Here is a 27,180-nt window from a genome sequence, read left to right on the forward strand (position 1 = left end):
CAAAGGGAACAGCGGGTTGTAGCTGTTTCCGGGCACCCCTATCAGCGGCTGGACTCTCCAAAAGCCCGGCAGAATAACTCAGTCTTACAGGCCCTGCGGAATTCATTAAGGTCCCGCAGGGCCCGGACAGTTGGTGGGAGAGCATTCCACCAGGCAGGGGCCAGGAGCCGTGAAATGCCCTGGCCTCTAGTGGAGGCCAGCCGCATCATAGAGGGGCGGAGGATCACAAACAGATTGGCCTCTGCTACTTGAACGCTTGAGAGACCGACGTGGGACATATGGGGCCAGACGGTCTCTTAGAGGGTACTGAAAGGTCCCAGGACCCAGCGTAGGGCCTTAAAGGTTACTTTTAACCAACACCTTTGGAAGACAATCCGGAATCTCAACTGCGGAGCCAGTGCAAGCCGATGCAACACGGGCATGATGTGATCTCTAAAGGCACTCTCCCGTGAGCAGACCGCAAGCCGCTGCATGCTGGACCAGTTTCAATTTCCGGATCAGCCGCAAGGGAAGGCCCGCGTAGAGCGAGTTGCAATAGTCCAGCCTGGAGGAGACCATTGCATGGATTACAGTGGCCAGGTCCGTCTGGGAGAGGAAGGGGGCCAGCTGCCGGGCCTGTGAAGAAGCATGGAAGAAGTGCAACTCATTACATGGGCTTACCCAATTCTCCACTGAAAGAGACTTAATCCAGGTGGACCCCCAGGCTGACGGAGGGGGTCGGTGCCACGAGACTCTCCCACACCGGGCGCTGGAAATCCCCTAATTTCTAATGCCTAGCCAGAGAATCTCCGTCTTCGTTGGATTCAGCTTTAACCTGCTCTGCTTCAACCAACCAGCTACCGCCTCCAAACAATGCTGTAGAGCGGCAGGGGCGGTGACCGCTCCCCCCTCCATCGACAGAAGTATCTATAGCATGGGGGATGAAGGTACAAATGAGCTTGCAGCTATATACTTTGCTACTTTGTGCTTATGGGGGTGGTACTGTGATGAAAAGGGAAGAGGCCAATTGTGAAGAAACAACATTAATCATTAAGAGGAAGAAATGTGCACTCCAAGACACCTTTGAAAAACAACAAAAGGACCAGCAAAGAAAGAGTTAACTGAATGACAGGCACTGCTGCAATATGTAGACAGTAATACAGTAAAACTGTACTATTAACATAGATATTTTAATATAAATTTGTGTGCAGGTATTTAAGATCATAAAAATGTATATGCATAGGGATGAAGTGACAAGCATATTGCGACTTATTAGTGATATCATCGATTCCAGTGACACACAGGCAACCCCATTCTATCTGGCTGTGTGTCTATTAAGTGCTGTCAAGCTGCTTCCAACTCATGGTGACCCTATGAATCAATGTACTTCAAAATATGCTATCATTAACAGCCTTGCTCAGGTCTTGCAAAATGAGAGCCATGGCTTACTGTATAGAGTCAAGCCATCTCATGTTGGATTTTCCTCTCCTGCAGCCATCAACTTTTCATGGTAGTATTGTCTTTTCTAGTGACTCTGCTCTTAATATGACCCAAGTCTACCACATTTCAAAAACAGCAACATTCTTCCTGTTGGTTTTATTCAATGTCCAATATCCACACGTATACATAAGGAATACTGCAGCATGTGTTATTTTGATCTTGGTTGCCAGTGACACCTCCTTACACACCAAAATCTTTTCTAGCTCCTTCATAGCTGCTCTTCCCAGTCTCAATCTTTTTCTGATTTCTTGGTTGTAGTCTCTCTTTTGGTTGATGATGGAACCAAGAAATAGAAAGTAATGAGATATAAGAACTGGGAAAATGAGGTGTCCCCACAATAGAAGGACTACATTAGGGAAAGAAATGTGACCAAATAAGCAACCAATAATGCAAAGATTCTGGACCACCTACAAAGAATGTATAATTGTGCATCTGCTATACGACGGAAAAATCTCCTATTTAGAGTCATAAAATACACATACTGGTTTCTTCTAGGGTTGGCTTCTAAGCAGTGCATCTATTTATTGTTCTTACTTTTTTGGCAGAGAAGGAGAGCACATATAAATCCATGCTCACTCTCCAGAGATATTATAGAAGCTCTGTATACGCTCACACAGTTTACCACAAAACAAAAAATTGAAATTCCAATCTACATCCAAGTATTGTTTTATCATAAAAATGCACTGTGATAACTACACAAAATGCTCTTTAACCATGGAACCCGCAGTCAGCCAAGGTTCATAGAAAGCAATTCCATAAGATCAAGAATAATAATCAAGGATCATGATGAATATCACACTGATGTGCAATTATTTTCTAGCCTTTGTATTTTGATTTTTTTCTAGAATAGAATAGAATGAGGGCTGCCAGTAATGAGTTCTTCAGAATTCAAAACATCCTAGCCCCTTTGGAATCTAAGGATTTATTTACAGTCTTTCTTTTGATAATGTTTCCTTTATTTCACTTAAAATTATTCAGTCCTGCACTGTACACATATGGCCATTGATCTAACATGTGGGCTCTATCAAATGATCCTTCACATCTCTTCCTTTACATCTCCCAAAATGTGTTCTCTGTATTTTACGTTCTACTGCTAAAAAACCTTGCAATATTAATAAAGCACACACTTCTTTGGGGAAGTGTTCAGATGAAAAGATATAAGGAGCTGTTTGGATGCCTTAATTTACAAGTATATTTCTGATTAAAGAAAAAAGAAAGAAAGATGTGACCTGCAATATCTGGCTCTTTAACCTCCACAGAAGAATAAAGGAACTGCAGGAGAAAGCTACTGAGAAGCACAGGCAAATGAGAAGAAATTAAATCTCTCCTCACAGCCTTCAAGAGTATTATAATTCTTGACACAGTGAAGGTTCACTTGGCAAAGACTGCAATGTAAAAGTGAAAGAATAGATAGTTGTGAACACATCTTTTTTTGTCAAATAGAATTCATAAGTTAGTACAGTTTAGACCTGAAACAATATCTCCAGAACACTATTTCACTACTGGCCATAGACCATACTGAGCAACAGCTACTTCGGCAATTAGAATAATATCATACAACATACACAAGGAGTTCATAGATCTTCAGTATCAATTTCTTTACTGCTAAATATAAATTCAGTCACAGCTGCAAGGATCACCCATAAAATCCTGATTATGTATTACACTGCTCACATGGACTTTTCTGTGAATGAACAAAATGGTCCAGAATGGAGCTCCTGACTTTTAGATTCCCATCATCATAAAGGGATGATGGACTGAATACAGCTCAGGCCGGACTAGACGAGGTGTGCAACCACAGAATGTTTAAACATAAAGCAATTATGTCATCACTTCAGTTTAACACTGATTAGCACAACCTAAAAACCATAAAATATAATAGTAAAAGCATTTACTGGAAATTATCCAATGAACAAAGTATGTCAGATATTTCAATAACTTGAATATGCATTTGTTCCCAGGAAAACTGTGGGGAAAGAGTGTACATCATTTTCACCAGATTAATCATTAGCAGTATATTTACTGAAGTATCTCTCTGTTTAGAAGATAATAACGCTAGAATTCCTCACAATGGATCAGGCAGCACATGGGAGGATTTGGCAGAACAACTCTTGAGGTATTCCAAACAGAGTAACTTAGAGGCTCCACAGAGCTCATGCTGGCTACTCAAACCCAGTGGTATTACCAGCTGGTGGTTATGACCTTCTTTCAACTTGTAGGGTTAGGTAAGTATAGTAAATACATGACCAAACTTTTGTCGTCAAGCAAAGAATTACATCAATTGAACATAGAATCTAAATCAATAGGTCCCTTAAATAACACAACACACTGCAGTCATAATATATTTTCAGCATTAAAACAGACACATTTACAGTCCAATCCAGAGCAGAGTTATTCCAGTCTAAGTCCACTGACTTTAACGGGTTTAGACTGAAGTAGCTGTTTTGGATTGCACTGTTGGACTTCCAACATGACAGATGCTTACAGCCAACTTTGGCAAACTGACTATTTGAAAAATCCTATTCTATCATGCCCTTTATGAGGATATACACACAAAAAAAGTATCCTCATGATCTTGATCTAAACATGTTCTGAAATGCTGGAACCAGTTCTGGGAAAAAAAATATACAGAGGCGCATAATTTTGTTTGTCCTCACTACTCCTTCTCAGCAGGCCATTATTCCCTGCAGTGACATATGGGTACAGTGGGAATCCATTTAAGCGGTTTATAAGTACCAGTTGGTTCCTGGGATACACTGAATGTTGCCTTGAGATTCAGCTCATTATGGGGCATACCTACACGCATCAAACAGACTTTAATACTGAGGGGGGAAAGCATTTCTTTAAAAAACACACCCAGTGATTAAAGATGAGAATACCTCCACTCATGGGCAGTACTTGAAAAAGGATGCCTTGCATGTCACCCAAGCACATTAGACTGATAAAAGGTAAAATTAGTTGAGTTTAGTTTATGGATGGGTCACAATGCTTTTAGACACTGCCTAAGTAGAAGAACAAGTTCTCTACAGAGCATTAAATAAATAAATTATCATCGTATATCCGGCCCATCCCTTGACAGTGATTATGTTTTATCTTTTTCCAAACCAGAGACCACAACCTCCATATTACTCCTCTTTCACACACACCTCTCAACTTCAAGAAAAGCAGCTAAGTGCGACAAGTGACAAAACACAAGGAGTAAAGGGGTGGGAAGAGATCCTTACCCGGGGCTCACCACACAACAGCAATTCGGGATAGCTGAACTCCACGCAGCTCTCCTCAGTGGGATCTTTCAGTACCAACTCCAGGCGGACTGTCTGACGCGGCGGCGGCGGCGGCGGCGGCGGCGGCGACTCCTGCCGGTTGCTTTCGTGCGGTAATTGCTGGTGTGGCGGCGGCGGGGGCGGCGGCTCTGGCCTTGGGGGTTCGCGCTGAGGTTGCAGCAGCGGCTTCGGCTCGGGCCGACCGATCTCGCGTGGCAGCAAAGGCAATAACTGGGGCTCCGTCCGAGGACAGGTTTCGAACGGCTGCAGCGGTGGCGGCTCCGTCCGACAGCTATCGTGGTGTTGCTGCTCGGGCAGCTTTAGGGCCTCACGCACCAATGGCTGCTCTACCTCGCGAATCCCTCCAGGCTCTCGCTCGAACACCGGGGTCTCGCCTTCTCGCCGCCTCACGGGTGACAGACTAATGAACGGCACCCGGCGTGGCTCCGCCATCATCTAACCCCCCACCCCCTGTCCCACACGTTCGGTGTCCCCCCCTCACCACCCACAGCTCCTGCTGCTCCTCCGGCTCCCTCCCCTTAAACCGGTCAAAGTAACCACCCCCACTAGGTTCTCCTCGCCGCTGGCACCGCCGCCATCTTGGCGCCCCCCCACGTAAATAGAAGCAGGCCACTAGGGCACGCATGCGTAGTAGCGGGCCCTCATGGACGCGCCGCTGCACGTCACTGTTGTTATTGCACAGATTCTCTCGACGTCACGACGGTCCTCGCGATCGCACGCTGAAGGCGCCGGAGCCCCGCCTACAGTTGCCTTGGAAATATGCACGCTGACCTACGGTAATGTTGTTAAAGGGACAGGAAGGGGGCCTCGCAGAACAGCGTCGGCTTCTTCGGTAAACCCCATGGAGTGGGAGAGACGAGCCTCAAAAGCAGTAGCAGCGAGTGGGTGGCACAGCAGACTTCTAATTTGCAATTAATGGGCGTTCTGATTGGCATTCTGCATGCATAATCACAGCTAACAGGGCAAACAGGGAAGCATGGAGGGACTGGTTTACAGAGTGTCCAAGAGTCGGACACGACTACCCGGATAAAGAAGAACAATCACAGCTAACAACTATGTAAGGTAGCCTAGAGGTCAATAACAGTAGAAAAGTATAAACAAATCATGGACTTCTTTGATAAAATATTGGAGAGTCAGCTAAATAATTCAAACATTTCAGAACATTTACAGATGAATTTCTTTGGCTGCTTTAGTTTAAGTTGATTAAATGTGTGTGTGTGCATGTTTAAGATCCGTCAGATTGTTTCAGATTTACGTTGAGCCTATGAAGTAATGTAATCGAAAATGACACTTGCTCAGGTCTTGCAGCTTGGGAGCCATTGCTTCCTTGATTGAGTCAATCCATCTCATGTCGAGTCTTTCTTTTTTCCTGCTGCCTTCAACTTTTCACAGCACTATTGTTGTTTCTAGTAACTCTTGTCTTATAGTGCAACCAAAATATGATATCCTCAGCTTAGTCATTTTAGCTTCTAGGATAGTTCAGACTTGATTTGATCTAGAAACCTACTGATTTGTCTTTTTGGCAGTCCACAGTATCTGTAGAACTCTCCTGCAACACCACATTTCAAAGGAATCTTTCTTCCTGACAGTTTTCTTCACACACATTAATAGTAACAGCAAATAATGTGGCATAAATTAACTTGATTACCCACCTACAGTGATTGTTAGGGCAGTAGCAAACCAACTCCAAGCCATCTTAGAGAACTAATCTTTTCTAGATTCTTTTCAGTTTGCTTTTAGGCCAGATTATGGAACAAATATGGCTCATCTAGCTTTAGTTGATGACCTCTGGGCTGGGGCATAACTGCCTAAAATGGCACCAGGGTAAGTAGTACTACCGAGGTTGAGTAGCCAGCATGAGCAGTTTAGGGCTGAACCCAGCCAAGTTCAGCATAGCATTGAACAGGTCCACTCTGAACTCTATGTGGAGTTTGGGGTGGGGTGAGCGCACACTGGCCGGCTCAGCATTCAATTGTGCCCCTGCTCCTGAATTCCATGCAGAATTCGGGCAGGGGTGCAGTTGCGGGGGAGGGGGGTGGCCAGCAACACCATCCTCACATAACCTGCCCAAGTGGCACTTGGGGTAAGGGAAGCCATTGGCTTACCCTGATGCCATTTTAGAAAAGAATTTGTTTACGGTGGTTTCAGACTTCTAATCTCCTAATGCATTAGCCACTGATTGCCCCGTTTTTATGATTTTACTGGCTTACTATATGTAATCTGCTTTGAGTCCATGTGAGAAAGGTAGTCTATAAATAACATATGTAAAATTTCCAGCTTCTTCATGGTCCTTCCCAGTCTCCTTCTGATTTCTTGGTTGCAGTCTCCCTTTGGGTTGATGATGGAACCAAGGAACAGAAAATCTTGAACAAATTCAATGTATTCATTATCAGCATTAAAGTTCTATAATTCTCCAGTAGTCATTACTTTTGTCTTTTTCATGTCCAGTTGTAATCCTGCTTTGGAACTTTTTGTTTTAAGCTTCGTCAGTTTTTTTCCTTTTTTCTGCCAGTGATGTAGTGTCTTCTGCATCTCAAATTGTTAATGTTCCTTCCGCTATCTTCATCTAAATTTAATCCAGTTTTTTTTAATGATATGTTTTGCATACATATTGAAAAGATAGGGAGATAAAATACATCCTTTTCTGACACCTTTGCCAATCGGAAACCTTTCTGTTTCTACATATTCTGTCCTAATAGTAGTCTCTTGTCTAAGAACAGGTTGCACATCAAAACAATCAGATACTGTGGGACACATATTTCTTTTAAAACGAACTTCAGCTTTTCATGATACACACAGTTTAAAAGCTTTGCTGTAATCTATGAAACACAAATTAATACTAGATAAAATTGCATGTTATATTTTGCAGCCCTCCATTGCTGTACAATCAACAATCTCTCAATTAGTTATCAAATGTTTTTTAATCTCAGTGTCAGAGAAGTGAGGCCCCTTCTGCACACACAAAATAATGCGTTTTCAAACCACTTTCACAACTGTTTGCAAGTAGATTTTGCCATTCCGCACAGCTTCAAAGAGCACTGAAAGCAGTTTGAAAGTGCATTATTCTGCATGTGCGGAATGAGCCTGAGTGTCTAGTATTGTTTCCCAGTATTTCATGGTGCTAGGTTTAATTCCGCATCAGTTCTATATCTCATCACCTACATAACGAAAGGGAGAAAATACAGAAGCTTGCTGCTTATCAGTATCCTGTCATCTTCATGGTCACATACAGTTATTTCATTTACAAAATTGGTCATCCCCCCCCCCCCCAAGATATTGCATTACAACTACAATAAAAGCATTAATGTAAAAAATTTGGATTCCCACACAAATGGTCAAATGATACTTGTTTTGCTATGTAAATACATAGGAATTATATATTAGGATGCTGTGTTTCATGGGGATTTTTAGTTGTTTAATCCTATAGAGCCGTATGTTTTTTACTGTAAATTATTGATGTTTTAAATTGTGCTCTATCTATATGATGCCAACCGCCCAGAGCCCTTCGGGGGTGGGTGGTATACAAATTTTTATTATTATTATTATTAGTAGTAGTAGTAGTAGTATTGGAAAAGTGGACATTGCCAAAAGGCAATGGTTAACATCTGGAACGCTAAAAAAAGAAACAGAAGGATTAATTCTCGCTGCTTAAGAACAAGCGATTAGAACAAATGCAATAAAAACAAAAATCGATAAAACATCTAACAATGCCAAATGCAGATTGTGTACTGAATTGGATGAAACTGTGGATCACATACTCGGCTCATGCAAGAAGATTGCGCAGGCTGATTATAAATTGCGGCATAATTCAGTTGCCAAAATGATTCATTGGAATTTATGTAAAAATTATGGTTTTTCCACACCCAAGAACTGGTGGGAACATAACACCGAAAAAGTGATTGAAAATCAGCAAGTCAAAATATTGTGGGACTTTAGAATTCAAACAGATAAAGTGCTGGCGCACAACAGACCAGACATTGCCATCGTCAAGAACAATAAAGTGTGGATTATTGATGTTGCTATACTCAATGACATCTGGGTCGAAGAAAAACAACTAGAAAAAATTACAAAATATCAAGATTTAAAAATTGAACTGTAGCGTCTATGGCATAAACCAGCAGCAGTGATTGGAGCACTGGGTGCTGTCCTAAAATCCTTGGGACGGTACTTGCAACAACTTAACATCAATAAAATCACTGTCTGCCAAATGCAGAAAGCTGCTCTACTCGGCTCTGCAAACATTTTACGCCGATACATCACATCTCCTAAGTTCCAGGGTGGAACTCGAAGCGGATAGAAGGCCAACACCAACCAGTGATTTGGCAGTTGTGATACAATGTGCTTGTTGTTTTTGATGATGATGATAATAATAATAATAAAATCAAACAGTATCTTGTATGGCCTTAGGGCTCCAAACTTGTAAAAGTACTTTAGTAGGAATTCTTTTTATACAAAATAGTCTAATTGTTAAATCATTAAAGTTAAAAGGCAGACTTAGGAATGCTGAAGTGTTTTGTACATTGAAAGTTGTATATAAGTGTTAAGTTTTATTATGCAGACCTCCCTTTTTTGAAGCATCAGAGCTCTATAAGGCTGCTGAGTGGGAAAGTGATGGGGGAGGGCATGTTTAATCCTTTACTTCTCTGCCACTCTGCATCTGAATTAATTGCATGGGGGACAAGGGACACATACAGCTGCTTTGAAATTTAAAAGTAAAGGGAGAGGGGAGATCCTGATCATGAATCTCGTGTATCAAATCTACAATTTGACCTTCATAAGAACTCACAGTACATGTTAATACTAATCACATAAGGAATTTGAGTTATAAATTTACTGTGCTTTCACAAAAAAATGCATATTGATCTGTTTACTTTTATAAATTGTTTTATTTCTTTGGGTTTTTACGCCATCCCAGCATGAAAACTTGGTACAAGTTACAAGCACTACCAGTTTCAAAGCATACAGATTGTAAATGCTTACAGCATGTTTTACAGTGTGTTTCGGTGGAGTTTCTTTTGGCTTCTTCACATCCTTTAGGAGTTTAGTGATCTAGTCTCTGAAGTAAACTCCCTAGTTCCTCAAGCTATTGACAAGTACTTAAGATGCTTATTATGCTACACAACATAACTTCTAAGGACAAAGTAAAGCAGTACAGAAGACTCTGTTCAACCAAGTATAGTAACTGTAGTGAACATAACCCAGCAGCCACTTGCTGCCCGCTCCAACAAATGTTTACTGAGAAGTAAGTTCCATTAACATCTATGGGACTTCCTTCCAACTTTGTGCATTTTGGATTACAGCCTTAATGCCTGGACAGAAGGCTAAATCTTGTTAGAGAAACAAATGCATCCAAATGTGGGCTATTTGCTGCATAAGTTTACTTCCATCGTAGTCTGTGCCTGAGATACTAAAGTCACATAAGAAGAAATACTCTTTGTACCATTTCCAGTGGGGTGGGGTTTTTTTGGGGGGGGGGGAGATAATTTAGAAACCTATGTTTCCTAACAGCCAAGAGTTTTACTGTGACATGCTGAATATATTCTTTGAGTTCACATCATATCTACTATGGTAAGCGATACCAAAGAGTCTAGTAAGCATCTGTACAACTTGAATAAACCAGTTCTCAAAGTGCTTCATCCCTAGAGGAATTGTAGAAATGCAGGACATTGGAAAACCTGACAACTAAAGACCAAATTAATAGCTAAATGCTGGTAATTGCAGTATAAAAGAAAATAAAACCCAGGAAATGCTATATAACAGAAGTAATAAAAAGACACTGCCCATACTGCATGACATTCAGACAGTTTTAATTAATATAAAAATATAGATCTGTTCTTAAGATTTTGTATTATTATATTCTACAGTACTGGCATTAGGGTGAAAAACTCTTCAGTATTCCAGCCAGGTATAAAATACAGCCATTTTCACATTCTGGTAGGAGATGGTAGCGGATTCCATCCTCTTGGGTAATGCTAGTTTAGATGGGGACTCTGTTTTCCTTGGCCCACTTTTTCATGATCCGGACAATGTACTCTACTTGTGGATTACCTGTACTTCTCAGGAGGTGCAGCACTTCCCTTAGTGTATCTCTGAAGGGAAAAGGACAAGTGAACAAAGATTTAGAAAGTAATCCTGTGACGGATATGTTAGGTTCTGCCTCTCCCTAAGAGTAGCTATTGGGAGTTGACAGAACATTAGAATGTTAGGCAGAGGCGTAACAAGGGGGGAAAGCGCCCGGTGCACCGGTGCATTCTCTGCCCATGCCACGCCCTCGCCACACGCCCACAGGGGCGCACGCACGCACGGTGTGTTGGGCCCCCGCCCTGGAGCTACGCCTCTGATGTTAGGAAAAAGAAGTTGGAAAACAATAGCTGAGAGGGCAGTTAGAGAGCAGCTGGGAGTTGGCAGCTGGAAGTCAAGGGGGAAAAAGACTACATCTGATGAGTGAGGTTGAGATGAAGATCAGCTTAAAGCTAGCTGACTTAAAGGGGTCAATTTGTCTCACAAGGTGAGAGATACTGGAATAGGGAAACAGTTAAGAAGTTCAATAGAGGTGAAACGTAACCTCTATCTTACTTCCTTCAGTGTTTTAAGATATGAGTAAATGGTAGCAATGTGTGAACAAGAACAGTGTAAGAGCCCCCAAACCTAATAACTCTGTGAAGTCATTGAGTGAGGGCTAGGTTACTCTGTCTGCTGATGTCTTTGTGTGTGAGAGAGAGGACCTGAGAGCTGAAATGGCCATGACTCTAGAAAGTTTAAAAAAGAGACAAGAAAGGTAATGAATGACATGTGATGGTTTAACCCACTTGTAACCCTGAACCTGAAAGAGAATGTAGAGAGTGGTAAGTACTCCTTGAGAATGGAGAAGGGGCATCAGAAATCCTAAGCCAGTCTACTCAGAATTCTACTTAAGTCTATTCAATGGCGCTTGCTCCTAGGAAATGTTCTTATGATTGCAATTCCAAAGGGGTAAGAACTAAAGAAGATATTTCCCATTTCCAGACTGAAAATGAAAGGAAAATACTAGAATAAGACTGCAAAAATGTAACTGAATATCATGTGAAAGTTTTAAAACAATACAATAGTAAGAATCATTGTAACACTATGGCATCTCTGTAAAATTAAAGGATGTTCTAGGATTGTAAAATTACTCAGCCAGGAATTCAACTAGAAAACAAATTAAAATTCTGGTATATACACTGGCAAAATCAGCATGCAAGTAATTTGGAAGAACTATTTAGAAGTCTGGTTGTGGTGGGTTTTCCGGGCTGTGTGGCCATGGACTGGTAGATCTTGTTCCTAACATTCCGCCTGCATTTAAAAGTCTGTTTAAAGATGTTTCAGCAGAAGAACAATATAGGAGAGCTTTCATCTGTCACCATTTACTATGGTTTCTAAAAGGGTTTTGACCACATTCAGCTCGATGCATTTAATGCACCCAGAAAGAGACTTTGCAGGTACAACTTTGCAGAGACAATCTATGTTTTCTTATCCACTACTTACAAGATCTAACTTCATTACTATTGATTGTTTCCTGATGCTTACTAGACCTATATGACAATCATTAAGTGTTGTACCTTATGATTCTTGACAAATGTATTTTTCTTTTATGTACACTGAGAGCATATGCACCGGAGACAAATTCCTTGTGTGTCCAATCACACTTGGCCAATAAAGATTCTATTCTATTCTATTCTATTCATTTTGTGAATTCTTTGCTTTATTTGAACTGTACTGCTTTTGAAACACCAAGGCTAAGAAGAAACAAATCAGAATTCCATCACATCCTATCAGTTATCAGGGTATTTGAACTGAAAAGGGCTTTCCTCCTTTCCCTACAGGCACTTGGCATTAATAAGTAGAATGATGCCACAACCATACAAGTGGTCAAGATGTTAATGCCAAAGAAGTCTAAAAACAGGAAGCAACTGAATGTACATACTTGGGTTCTCTGCAAGCTAAGATCATTTGGAAGATGCCTACACATGCTCCCCTTTTGCCTTCCCAGTATTCAGGATTAGGATCCAGTCTTTCCAGGACATCAAAGGCTTTGGCAGAGTAGTAAAACTGTCCCATCTGGGGAAAAACATAACACATAAATAAAATAAAAATCTATAAAGCACCATTGTTCAGGATCAGCACACAAATGTTTAATGTTATACCATATTAGAAAAAGGCTAATAGATATTGACTAGCTTACTGACAATATATGTTCTTAACTGCCATCATCCACATAACTACACAAGTTGAAGAAATGGGTAGAAACTTGAGTTAAAAATTAAGTTACATGTCAGGTTTCTTGTTGAAAAATTAATATTACTAAAAGATAGAGGAGTAAGGCTCACTTTATAGCAGTCATTTGCAATAAGCTGTAAAAGACTAAAAGACTCTCCTGAAGTTTCCATCTTCTGGTACAGCTCCCAAGCTTGTCGTGGCTTCTTATTCATAATGTCTGCAAGGGACAGAAAGCTAGTGGAGACATGTTGATACACAACACTCGCTTAATGCTAGATAAGCACTCTAATCAGTAGTCTAGTTATTTCTGCTGTTTGGATAACAAATACAGTAACCACACCCATCATCAGCAACAGTACAAAGGGAAACAGTCTAATATCAGTTACAAAATCAAAAAAACGTGAAAAAGTCTCAGGAAGCAATTAGCATGTTTGAACAGAGTAGTAGCATTTAAACTGAGCTCCCACCCAGAAATACAGGTTACTCCATTGATCTGTCTATTCTGCCTCAGAAAGAACATAGTGCCAGTGTTGAAAAGAAAACAATGTAGAAAGAGACTTCTGACAAAAAAAAATTAAATGTTCTAAGCAAGGCTTAATAGTACTGTCCTTAGTTTGCACCGTCTTAGCACCAACATTTTGGAACTCTTTCCCCAGGGAGATTTGTTTGTCCTTCTCCACGGGCATTCTCCCCAGCAGATAAAGACTTAAAAAATATTTCATTTAGCATACCCCCAATAATAGTTAGTGGCCTTCCTCCCTGGTTCTGGTAATGTGTTTTCATTGAATTGTATGATAATTTTAAATTTTAATTGTTAAATGGTTTAATGCTTTTATGTGACCACCGTAGGGCCTCTGATAAGGTGGAAAGGTAGCATAAAATATTTAAATAAGTAAATAATAGTTTGCGTATAAGAACTAGTAGGTCTACAGTTCCACAACCAGGAGATACATGAAATGATACATGAAATAAAAACCATTTATTTGTATCACTATGAATCCCACAGCTATACCAGCGAAACATCTCTGGGTATGATCCATTTGTGCACCTCCCAAGGTTTCTCTAGCATTTATTTTTTTCCCCAAGCTGCTTTGCTGCAAAGTTTAGGGAAAGATCACAGTAAAGCCTGGAAATCTACCATGGGTGGGAAATGAGATGCACACATTATTGTACTGATACGATATGCCAATTTAAAAAAATAACCCAAAAAGCCATAGTGGCCTGTGGGGGAGGGGGGCAGCTGCTTCCACAGGGCTGCTGCAGAGAAACTGTGTAGAAACCTGTCATATGCAAGCTCTGTTGCCACTGCACTGTATTGGTAGCCAAAGCAGACACACATGTGGAAACCACTGAGATCTGCAGACTGCTGTTTCTTAAATCCCGTAAAGACACAGCTAATGTTAAGAGTGAATATAGAGTCACACACATTTTTGAATGTGACTGCAGTATGAATTGTATCAATTGAAAAGCCAGAATGCAAGAAAGTTATGAAATAGTTGCTTCAACAGCAATTCATCCCGATGGAAATTTTACTGTTCGTTGTTTGGTTAATATTTAATATTGTCACTTTGCAGGTGACAAAGACAACACTTACTCTGCAAGCAGAAATGCCAAGCATCTCTTGCTGCCTCAGGGCCAAAGACAATTGAAACTCTGAGATCAGATCTCAACCCCCCCACCCTTTTAAAAAATGCATTTATCAGGTAGCTGTCCACCTCCAATTTAAATCTGTACTATATTAGGAAGGGGAATTTAAGCCTTTTCTCTAACACCATTTTCCCAATTTGGGGAACAGTTATTTGCCCCACTGTGGTAAATGTACAGTTGTCCATCTGTACTGTTAATGTTTTCATCAGGGCAAGGAGTGGTTCTCCAGGGCTATTTTAGGTAAGGAAGTGTGGGAGAAGGCATAAGCCCCCCTACTTGCCTGGGCCATGCCCAGATCAGAATCAGGCTCCCAGTCTTGGAACTCCCAGAATCTCGTGTTTGGGCAAGATTAGCTACTTGTGTGACCTGTTATATAGGCTACATCTTATTTTAGTTGAAAGTTACATTTGTATACATTAAAATCCACTCACAAAATGAAATAACATTAGGGAAAGAAATTGCAAAAGATAATACAATAGAGAAGAATTTATCTTTGACAGCAAAATAAAATAACTCACAACAGCGAGCCAGCCAGCTGATGTATACAAAATCATTCTTTATTTTCTCACTTTGAATCAGAAGGAACACCTGGAGAGGGGAGGTAGAGAAAAAGCTGCAGTAACTATCCGCTGTACAGCACATACCATAAACATACTCTCACTCCAAGCCACAGCCAGATTTCATGTAAGCCATGGCTTACAGACAGCATGTGTTTCGTGTGGAAGAATGTGACATGCAGACAAATTTGATGTAGAATAATGCATAAATTATCCTTCCAATTGTGTTATCAAGTGACCTCTAGTTTTGAAATGCTAAAGGATGACTGGGGAGCATCCTTATGCACAGAAGGCAATGATGCATAACATGCAAGTGCAAAGGAAGATGGGGTAAGATAAAAACTAGAATGCATAGGGAGAGAAATAATGCATTTGTTTCTAGAATGCGAAGGAAGAAGTGAAACACTGACCTTTGCTGGTCTTTCAAGAACCATTTTGGGAAGCCATAAATTTATATGCATCTCTGCTATCCAAAAATTACTTCTCTTTACTTGAGGTGATATTGCTGCTGGGATACTGCATCTTCCAAGGACTTACAGCACAATATTTGCTGTCTCTATCTACCACTTGCTACGCTTTTGTAATTGCTGTGAACAATCAGCTTGTCCAAGCATTCCAGGCAGCCACTGGAGCTTGTTTGTGACTAGAAGAGCAAATCACACCCTTCATGACAACACCATTGCAAGCCTTTCAAAAGTTTTAACCTTTCTTCAATTAATAATTCTTTGTGATCATGGGAGGATTCATTTAATCTTATGTGTATACTTTTTACAAGCCTAAAAAAGCCCTTTGAAAGTTACATTCTGTTAGAATATAATGGTGGAACAGGAATGTGTATCTTGTCAGATTGGTGAGGAAACTAGCATGCCCCTAAGCAGCAAGGCTATTGGCCTCCACTTCTGAGCATGTGAATGAGAGCAAGCTACTGTCACATAAGAATCACTTTAAGTATCCTGCCATAGCTGGGGATTTACTTGCGTCATATTTTCTGTGATCATGTTCAAAGACCTTAAATATACACATGATTCTAATTAGAACAGCAATCAGCATCTTCCATATCCTCGTCTTTTTCATAAACATAGATGCATTCTATGACTAGCAACAAGTGTAGTTCCTTACTATTAAATTATCATATTATAAATTGGGAAACAGATAATGGAAATGTACTGTATATACTCATGTATAAGTCGAATTTTTCAGCACATTTTTAATGCTGAAAAAGCTCCCCTCGACTTATATGCGGGTCATTAAAATTTTATGTGTGTTTTTACTTTGCCGGCCAGCAGGGGGCGCAGTTTTTATGCTAGAGGCACCAAAATTTCAGGGTACCCTCAGAAGACTCTCCTGATGATACCAGCCAAGTTTTGTAAAGTTTGGTTTGGAGGGTCCAAAGTTATGGACCCCCAAAGGAGGTGCCCCCATTCCCCATTGTTTTCAATGGGAGCTATTAGTAGATGGGGCTACCCTTTTGAGCAGGGGTAGGGAACCTGCGGCTCGAGAGCCGCATGCGGCTTTTCTGCCCTTGCACTGCGGCTCCTCGAGCCGAGCCGCTGGCTTCATCCTTGCCCGCCCTGCAGGCAGCAGGGCAGGCGCACCAATTGCCCACAGCCGGCTGGGCCACGCTGCGGGCTTCCCCTCTCGCCCGCCCCGTTGGAGCGGGGCGGGCGCTTTCCCGGCGGCTGGCAAGGCTGAGCCGCCGGCTTCATCCTTGCCTGCCCTGCAGGCAGCAGGGCGGGCGCACCAATTGTCCACGGCCGGCTATGCCGTAGGCTTCCCCTCTCACCCGCCCCATTGGAGTGGGCGGGCACTTTCCCGGCGGCTGGCAAGACCAAGCCGCTGGCCCCATCCTTGCCCGCCCTGCAGGCAGCAGGGCAGGTGCATCCATGCGCTTCTCAGCATGAGTGGAGTAAAAGGTAAAAAAACCCAATATATACAGTGTTATCTTTATTTTAAATGTCAAAAATTATTTGCGGCTCCAAGTGTTTTCTTTTCCCGTGGAAAACGGGTCCAAATGGCTCTTTGAGTGTTAAAGGTTCCCTACCCCTGCTTTTGAGGGTCCATAACTTTGGACCCTCTGAACCAAACTTCACCAAACCCGGATGGCTGCAGGAACGGTAAGTCGACTGGGCGACGGCGCCCAGCAGCGCCGTCTTCCTGGTTCTTTCTGGGACTGTTCATGCTTAACGGGTCTCCGCGGCGCCGGGTCGGGCGCGGACTACTGACTCTGGCCGCCTCCGACTCAAGTATGGAAGCTGCCAAGTGAGCCAGGCCATGACTGATAAAGTAGAAAATACTTTCCCTGTTTGTCTGCAGTATTTTAAGAAAGCAGAGACATACCTCTTCAGCCTCATTGGTGTTGCCAGTTGCAGCTTTGGCTTGGGCATAATTAAAGTTAAAAGTGTCATCATTGTAGAAGTAACTCTGGAAAATAAAGTACATAAGATAATCAACAAACGCATATAAGAATGAAGACTCAAAATTTGAGTCAGCTTTAACAGGGTAAGGAGGGTGGATAGCAAGCTTTTAAACAAACAATGGCTAGAGTTTGTGATTACAGACATAATTGAAACATTCCACAGCATTTTGGGAAGAGTTCCAAGACAGAAATTGCAGGGTGGTAACATTCTAAGGTTTGCCTTTCTTTCTGGGATTATTACATTCTACTGTGATGCAACTGCCTCTTTCACCAGAGCTTCACCCACATTAAAACATCCTTGCTTATTCTCCAATAGTTTAGCAAGTAGCAAAGAACTCCGTTTTATGTCTATGCATGTTATCCTTAGAAATACACTATACTGAAAGTTCATAAAGAGTTCTGGTAAACTGTCAAGAGCCTCTAGCATGCTAGTCCTGGTCAGCATGAAACTAATTTTACCAGTAACTTTCAAAAGTTGCAAATATAACCATGTACTATTTAAATGTGATGTAAGCCATATATGTGCATTGTACTTAGCTACATGTACCTGAGAGCAAGTACTAGCATAAGAAAACAGCCAAGAAGACAGAGGCATGAAATTGGTTAATAATAAGAATTGCCGAGCATTTGCCAAAACAACAGCCTCTTTGTTCAAATGTGGGTGGAACTTTTTCTGCCCTCATTCATACCAAGTTTTTGCCCAGGGAAAGAAGCACTTTCCCCCCTCCAGCTGTAGGAAAGTCATAGCTCCTTTATACTGAAATCCTTTGGTTGTGTAGGAGGTTCAAAGAATTACCCAGACACACAGGTTTGGAACAGAGAGGATGCCAAGTGACATTAAGTCTCAGACAGGAATGTTTTCAGCACTACATGAACTGCATTATCAGATTATGGAACAGGCTTTGTACACTACCATCAATCGTCAGGTATGCCTCACCCTGCATTTGTTTCAACACTTTATCCTGACCAGTTCTACATCCTATTCAAAATTTTATTCTAAAGATTGACTTAGGGGGCCTTCAATTCTCATTGCTCTCACTTTATACAATTATTCCAAACATTCTACTTGGAGAGTATAAACATTATTAAATCAGCTTGTCACATATAGCTCCAAGTGATTACTCTAAAACAGATGCATGAACACATTTACATAAACACCCTTCTGCCCTCTGAGTGGTTAATGAAATGCCTTCTGCTCAACAACAAATCACTCTTCCATAAATGGTAGGTGCTTCTGAATTAGTAGATGGATAATCCAATTGAGTGAGATTATGGATCTTGTGTGCAAAGAACAGGTCAGTGTTGTTAGTGGAGTGGGAAAGATCTCAAGAGATAAAATCTGCAGACTTTAAATTAAAGGTCCCTGGTTTGCAGCCGTAGTTTCTCTAATAATTTCACTGGTGCCTACAGTCTTTTTCTTAGTGTGATTCATTTTCTTACATGTCTCCTCCAACAGGAGCAACCCAATAAAGAAAGCTCAGTGAAAGAATTCCCGTTGTCTTTACTTCTCTGACCTTTCCTCCCAAATTCTGCAGTCTTTTGTGCTACATGAAACTAGTTTTGCATTCTAGCATAAATCTAACCTAATTAATTTCAATAATGTTAGCTCTGTTGAATAATATATTCAACATTAGCTTAAAACTGTCAAAAAGAACAGCCAGAGGCTCTTTCCTTCTATTTTATAAATGTGTGAAGTTAAGAAAACTCATGATATTTTTGCTTTTAAAAGTAAAATAGTCTCAATGCAGAGAAGACCCATCCATGAGAGGCCATCAAAAAGGTTAACACCACAGCCTCCAGGGAGGAGCATCTTACCATTGGTTGTAACTGCCTCATCCTGGACCACTAAAGATCAGCAAATTATTTGGAATGACAAGGTCTCCAACAAAATGAAAAAGGGTTTCTAAAGTTTTTTCAAGCTTGGTGACTACCCAATAAAGTGGCAGATGCTTGCAAAGTAACACAGGGAAACAAAAACTCCTAACTGATGGGGCCTAAATGAGCATTTAACTATTTAGGAAAAAGACAGCTTAGGACAATAGCAGGCACCACAAGTGCTAGCCTATTTTATACAGGAGTCATTAAGCCTTGGATTTTGTTTTGATTACCTTCCAGCAAGAAACAAGAATTTTGGAATACTGGCTACAGATGTTGTGTATCTGTACACACAGAAGATTATGCTTTCCAAGCAGAAAAAAAAGTTAATCCCTTTGAGGAACTGTTTTTTTTTAATGTTTTCTTTCTTCAGGAACATACTACCCCTCCAGTAAGAATAAAAATAAAACTACCCTGCTTCTTCAAAAGAATATCCGAAACACAGCCAATGCAAAAGGAATTAAGACAATGCTGTGAGGTTCTCCATACTGGAGAAGTACTGTGCTCCTTCAGAAAGGCAACATAAAAAAATCAAACTTTTAACACGTTTCCAGTGGCAATTCAACAAGGGGTATTTTTTGACACCCATACCTATTTTCACCTCTGTTCGTCCTGCCAATGCCTCTTACTGTGTCAGCCCACTTTGGTACTCTCCCTACCCCAGGCTATGTTCTTGCAAAAAAAATTTTCTAAGAGTTTGTAAAGTCCTATCAGGCATGTATGACACATTGAGCTCTGTTTAGACACCAGGGAGCTGAGAATGAAAGGAGAATTAAGTGCATCAGTTACTGAATTAAAGGGGATTGGGGAATAACAGCAACACAAGAGAAGCAGTGATAATGGAAGCTCCCTCCCCCTTCAATCCAGGCCACAACTGATTATAGAACTGGCCTATGGAAACAGCCTCCCCACATGGCTTTGACTCAGTGCCTTCATCTGAGCCACAGAACTTCCTGAATAGAAGGCCATCTGAGCAGGTCGTCTGAGTGCAAGCCCTCCACAGAGCTGGCCCCTGACAGCTCAAGGGAGGCTGAGGAAACAACTCAGTCAGTTACCAACTGGCAGAGCCATCTGTCAGAATCCCAGTAAAAAGATGGTAGTTTCCGGCTGGTGAAGTGGAGAGGCAAGATCATGATGTGCATACATTCAAAAGGCAAAGGGGTTAGGAGGCTGAGGAGGAGAAGCTTGCCCTCTGGGCAATGCAGGTTAACTGAATGTTCTGTAGAATCAAGTGCCAGAGAACAAAGCTTTTACCAAAGAAAGATTATGGCAAATGTTTACTGTTGTCTTTCTGGAGTACAGATTACTCCACTGCAGAGTAGAAATGAAATATATAAAGACATTATTTCTTTGGAAGAAAAAACCCTGTTTATTCATCCAAGTTATTATTTTTATGTCAGTTTTCTGAAAGGATACATACTCTTGAATTTAAAAAGAGACAGAATAGTTGTGGATCCCAACATTATCAGTGATACCATGGTTAAAAAAAATCTGGTAATTTGAACACCAAAATCCAGGAAGAAATATGGCAGGGGAGAATTTGCAAATAATTGCACTGAAAAGATCAACATACCAGGGCAAAACAAGAAGCCAGATGTCCAGCTTTTGAAGTTTCTCAGATACATGATAGAGATAGCAATCTCTGTTGTTTTTCTCCAGGATCTGATAAACTTGTGAATTAATGGCTGCATAACTGTTAGATTCTGCCATGCCCATACAAAACAACGTACAAAGGATGCACTGAAGACCACCAGTCCTGATAAAATGTACTGACCTTCACTGAAGTGAGATAAATTAGGACATCATCAAACTGTCTGAGCAAAAAAAAACAGGATGCCATGCACTGTCTCCCAGGGATTGTATCTGAGGAACAGATGAACAAATATTTTGAACATAATAAGAGAGCAGCAGCTTCTGACGTCCTCCCTATATAACAGTCCACAGGTACTGCAACACAATGTATGCAAATGATCTGTCTTTACAACACTTAAACACAGGTAATTATTTTATTGGTCAGCACATTATAGCAAAGGACTAAAAGAAATGAAAATCTAAGGGTAAAATTACTCAGACACTTTGAGAATTTTGCTCCATGCCTTCATTACATTAGAACCAGGAAATCTGCAAACTCTGTCTCATTTTTATTAGATACTATTGTAATTTCTAACAATCAGGGCAATATATCCCTTTTGCCAAAGAAACTCAAATGCCATAGTCTGAATAAACTGTGCAAATTGAGAATAACAGTGCTTTGAGTAAAAGGTATTAGTTGTATTGAGTTATCTGGAGCACCACCACCATTTTCTCTGTTTCAGCTAATGTAAGAGGGTTCCATTGTCTTGAAGCAGTTTAAATTACCTCCATATGTATCTAAGGTAAGACCTGATTTACTTCTGTTACAGAAGGAAACACCCCTACTTAGGAGGGTCTCTCTGCGTATTATATATAGAAAATATTCCAGAGAAGTACCTATGACTATCTACCACAACACCTTAAATATGTTCATGTAGCATAATCTTTCATAGGTAAGAGTCTAATAATGACATTCTATGTAGTGTTACTCCAATCTAATTCCATTGATTTCAGTGGTTTAAACTGGTATAACTGCACAGGATTGCATGATAAAGATTAGAATAAATATATCTCAACTGGAACTAGATACTACAACACATATGCTTCTCTTGCTGACAGTGACAGCTATGTTTGTAGGCAGGAAATACAATGTTATGTCACAACATAGCAATATTGTATTAGATGGGACAGAGAGAAAAAACATAGCTGTTGTCTTGGTGGCAGCTGTGCGTATATTTTGAAAACTAACACTGACTCCATAGATGAAGAAAGATTTCAAGGATGTCTGAAGAATCCATACAGTAGTGACGCAACATGAGTGAAAGGTTGCATTCAATGGAAATACTGTCACATAGTATTTGAAGAAAAAAATCATAAAAGTTGATATACCACATTCACTGGCTGAGCCTCCCACCAGCTGGAAGAATTGCTGAGCAATTTTTAAATGATCTCTCTGGAAAGAAAGAAAAAGGCATGATATCCAATGTATGGGCTAAGCAATGGGACATAGTAACAGTATAGCACATACAATTTTAAGCAGAAAAGCCACTTCCAGAGGTGTGATCAGGATGAGATAAGTGGCTAAGGCAGGGGATACTTAGCCCGTTGTATGATCCAAACTTTTTTTCCCTTTAAACCTCTCATAATTCTCATTGGCCCTTCAACAGTATCTTTTCTGGTTCAAAATGTGTCCCCAGGACCATGTTACATGTGTAAGTAACATGCCAGCATGAGCCAGTGTGGTGTAGCAGTTAGACTATTGGATCCATGTTCATATTCCCACTCTGTCAGGAAACTCAAAGGTTGACTTTGGGTCAATCACTCTCTCTCTCTCAACTTAATCCTTGGGCCCTAAGATTTACGATTTGCAGAAGGATAACATGGAGAAGTAGAGAAATATGTATGCTACCTTGAGCTCCCTGGAAGAAGTGCAAGGTAAAAATTGAGACATCGATGGTTAGTAATGCTTAATATGGTTCTGAAAGCATAGAGGGGAATGGATACTTATTGTGGAAAACAAAATAATGTGATTGTTTCAAATACAATGTTCTCATAAAAACAAAGCAAGTATTTTGTAAGCAAGACAGATAAGACATGCTCAACAACTAAAGTTTTATTATTATTTTTTTAACTATGTGGAACTGAAAAAAAGGGTCTAATAAACAAGGATAAAATTGGTCTCAATCAACATTTCAGATGAATTCTACTGCCTACATGTCTGGCTTCCATGAACTAAAGTTATACTCACTGAACCCATTTCCTGTCCAAGAACTGCATTCACTACTCCCTTGAGGATATATTCCTGGAAAAAGATTAGATTCAAAGACAAATTATTAAATGCTGCAAAAGGTTTATGGCATCTTAAGTGGCCTCTAAATTACACTATTCAAATTAATTACAAAATCAGAAATACATATTTCTGAAATGCCTATCTCCATGGATTCTGACAATCCAAATCAAGATACACTAAGCATGCAAAACAAAATCAACTACACTATATATGAACCGCTGACTGCAAGAAACAAGCATAGGCTCATTCCTCACTTGCAGAATAATGCACTTTCAAACTGCTTTCAATGCTCTTTGAAGTTGTGCGGAATGGCAAAAACCACTTACAAACAGAAAGTGGTTTGAAAACGCATTATTTTGCGTGTGCGGAAGGGGCCATAGACTGTAGTTCAAACAACCATATTATAAAATCCATTACAAACAATGAGCATGAGCTGTAAGAGCCGCAAGCAGCTGAGAGATTTATTACCTCCTTCACTCCTCTAATAAACCATATCCAACTACCGTATATACTCGCGTATAAGTCGACCCGCATATAAGTCGAGGCACCTAATTTTACCACAAAAAACTGGGAAAACTTATTGACTCGCGTATAAGTCGAGGGTGGGAAATGCAGCAGCTGCTGGTAAATTTCAAAAATAAAAATAGATGCCAATAAAATTACATCAATTGAGGCATCAGGAGCCTAAATGTTTTTTGAATATTTATTTCAAAGAAAAAAACAGTAAACTGGCTCTGTAAGTGGAAAAGAGGGTCAACAAGAAACAATATGGTATCAACAATAACTTTTAAAAGTACTGTAAAACCTTAGCCTCAACCAGCAACCAAGCTAAAACACAAGAGAGTTAAAATCCTCCAAAACTGGATTCCTCATCATCATCTGTATGTCCAAATGTAACCCAACTTAGATTTTAAGAGGGATATTATCAGAAATGGAAAATCTACTATTAGCTTCCATTGTAAACAATGGGGGATGGGGCATCCCCTTTGGGGGTCAATAACTTTGGATCCCCTGACCCAAACTTCACCAAACTTGGCTGGTATCATAAAGAGACTCTCCTGATGAGACCAGCCAGGTTTGGTGAAGTTTGGTTCAGAGGGTCCAAAGTTATGGACCCTCAAAAGGGTAGCCCCATCTACTAATAGCTTCCATTGAAAACAATTGGGAATGGGGGCACCTCATTTGGGGGCCCATAACTTTGGACTCCCTGAACCAAACTTTACCAAACATGGCTGGTATCATCAGGAGTGTCTTTTGAGGGTACCCTGACATTTTGGTGCCGCTAGCATAAAATCTGCGCCCCCTGTTGGCCGGCAAAGTAAAAACACACAAAAAATTTTAATGACCCGCATATAAGTCAAGGGGAGCTTTTTCAGCATTAAAAATGTGCTGAAAAATTCGACTTATACATGAGTATATACGGTAATTGAAAAAGCATGTCCAAGAATGTCCAGCCAGTAAATGTGGTATATCAACTTTTATGTTTTTTTCTTCAAATGTAATAACAGTTTTGTTTTGCAGGCTATAGTTGCACGACCAGAGTAAGATTTTAGTTTATTGTATCTTAAACCTACTTGTCATATCTTGGAGTTAATAAACTACTATATTTTAACTGAACAGAATGCCTTCCATTTAAAGAAGTAGAGTTCTGAAATTAACAATGAGCTTGGAATAGCCTGCATAATAAGGCCAAAGAATTCCACATTCAACAGGCCTATTGTTTTTAAAAATGATAAACCCAATTCCTGGACTAACACCTGACTTTAGGAGGAGTTTTCCATTTCTCTGTTCAAGAAGGTTCAATGTGAGACTATCTTGTAGTCTCTATCTTGTAGTCAAGGACTTGACTCCTGCTCAGGAGTTATGAGATATTCTGATTCAGGATTACAAATTTTTCTTTTCTATAATAATGCCATAAGTTTCTAATACCTGAGGAGTTGTAGGTTCCAGGTCTTTGATGAGGTTGTAAGCCTCCTGTGCATCATCTAAATTGGCACAAGATACAAGACACACACTTTTGAGAACAATATTCAACATCACCATCTTACCTTCCACACAAGCATTTAGTAGAAAGTGGTAAAATTTATATAATGGAAACAATTAGTACCTTGTTTGTGATGCAGTTATTTTATTACATCTGTTATTAAGAAATGCATCACTGCTTTAGTGCAAAGTCTCCTCATCCTATTCTAGCCAATGCTATGTATCAACATAAAGATAAAAAATAATCCCATTCATTTTCCTCCCACAGTTATCCACCCTTTGAAGATAGGACAAAAGGAACAATTATGTGACAATCACCCAAGCAAAATACGTTGTTCATAAGAGTTAACGCTGATTTTCTTAAGAATTGTGTAATTCTAAGCAAGGGCTTCCTATAACCTCAGTCTTAAAGTCTTAAGTAATTGGTCTGGATTCAACAGGACTAGGAGAGCACTGGGATGTATGTATTTTTGTCTGCCAAAAGCTCCTTCTGACCTATGGAAAATTGATGGTCTGATCCATGAGACCTGTGTGAATTAACAGCCACACATGTCAAGAACTGCCATGAGCAGAAGCAAGGGGAAAATGTCTCCTTCCTTCTTCCACAAGCAGAATTTTACTTGAAGAAAGGGAAAAACCAATTGTGCCACTCTTCACTGCTGCCCCTGGCTTTTGTGACTGTTAGTTCCTGTGGGTCCCACAACCTCATGAATCAATTTTCTGAAGGTTGAAACTACTCAAGGAACGAGAATACACATATCTACATACACACAACTTTCCTGGATCCAATCCAGTGAATAGAAGCAACCTTCATTAAACTCAGTGGAGCTTATTTCTAAGAAGTGTTTTTATGGTTAAGAGGACACAGAGGTAGAAACAAAATTTAGAAAAATGCTCAGTTTGCACAAATCATTTGTACAACTAAAAGAACCATTAATTAGGCAGTTATACTGGTACAAGCCCACAGAAGTCAATTAACACCTAGTAAAGTGATCCATAAACATCTCTTATGTGCCTTTTATTATGAACATTTTTTTAAAGATTTTTACCCTGCCCATCCCCAAAGGGCCCAGGGTGGCGAAAAATCTCATAAAACAATCACAATTAAAACAATAAATACATTAACACCAATATTATACAGTACAATTAATTTTAAACAATATCAAGATTTAGACTTACAAACTCTAATTTTATCCCTCCAGGAGGCCAAGAAAAATAGATGACATCCCAGATGGCCTCCAGAAAAAAGCCCGGCGAAACAACTCCATCTTACAGGCCCTGCAGAACCCATTCAAGTCTTGCAGGGCCATGATCTCAGTCGGGAGCATGTTCCACCAGGTAAGGGCCAGGACAGAAAAAGCTCTGGCCCTTGTTGAGGCCAGCCGGATAGAGATGATAAAATGCTGCCCTGGCAATATTTGTGACCTTATCCACCAACGAGAAAGAAGAATCCAGGATCATGCCCAAACTCTTGGCAGAAGATGGGACAAGTTGAATACCATCAAGAGTCGGGAGTAGGCTATCCTGTACAAGGTTACACTGACCCGGCCAGAGGACTTTCATCTTCAATTGAGTCAACTTCAGTTGATTCTGGAGATTATACAGTGCCAAATCATCAGCTGAAACTAGTTGGGTGAGATAGTATGGGACTGAACTGCAGAGGCCAGGTATAATTTATTTCACTTTTAAAGGACATTTCCTCATCAATTAGAGGTAAGAAAAATACCAGGAATAATAAAATAATTACTGTAGTTCTGACATACACAATTATTTCCTACTGCTAAAGCTATCTAAGCCTATTGTCCAACATGTGCATTTTAAAATACATATTTCAGGGTG

The 27,180-nt window shown here is 40.4% G+C and overlaps 2 protein-coding genes across 7 annotated transcripts in view; both read right to left on the reverse strand.

The window, feature by feature from the left end:
• The window catches only part of UBN2 (ubinuclein 2), a 47,298-nt gene extending 42,100 nt beyond the window's left edge, over positions 1 to 5,198 (reverse strand). Inside the window, exon 1 of the mRNA XM_048500904.1 lies at positions 4,704 to 5,198. Within this exon, the coding sequence (XP_048356861.1) occupies positions 4,704 to 5,198 (495 nt within the window). The remainder of the gene's footprint in view (positions 1 to 4,703) is intronic.
• A 4,431-nt stretch (positions 5,199 to 9,629) lies between these two features.
• TTC26 (tetratricopeptide repeat domain 26) overlaps positions 9,630 to 27,180 on the reverse strand; it is a 29,501-nt gene continuing 11,950 nt past the window's right edge. For all 6 annotated transcript variants that reach the window (XM_048500908.1, XM_048500907.1, XM_048500912.1 and 3 more), the window contains 9 exons: positions 25,288 to 25,343; positions 23,317 to 23,370; positions 22,458 to 22,521; positions 21,271 to 21,359; positions 17,543 to 17,626; positions 15,167 to 15,236; positions 13,112 to 13,218; positions 12,709 to 12,842; positions 9,630 to 10,852 (listed from right to left, as the gene is read on the reverse strand). In XM_048500908.1, the coding sequence (XP_048356865.1) occupies positions 10,741 to 10,852; positions 12,709 to 12,842; positions 13,112 to 13,218; positions 15,167 to 15,236; positions 17,543 to 17,626; positions 21,271 to 21,359; positions 22,458 to 22,521; positions 23,317 to 23,370; positions 25,288 to 25,343 (770 nt within the window). In that variant the 3' untranslated portion in view covers positions 9,630 to 10,740. The remainder of the gene's footprint in view (positions 10,853 to 12,708; positions 12,843 to 13,111; positions 13,219 to 15,166; positions 15,237 to 17,542; positions 17,627 to 21,270; positions 21,360 to 22,457; positions 22,522 to 23,316; positions 23,371 to 25,287; positions 25,344 to 27,180) is intronic.

This window comes from Sphaerodactylus townsendi, linkage group LG06, assembly GCF_021028975.2.
Source record: "Sphaerodactylus townsendi isolate TG3544 linkage group LG06, MPM_Stown_v2.3, whole genome shotgun sequence".
Lineage (NCBI taxonomy): Eukaryota > Metazoa > Chordata > Lepidosauria > Squamata > Sphaerodactylidae > Sphaerodactylus > Sphaerodactylus townsendi.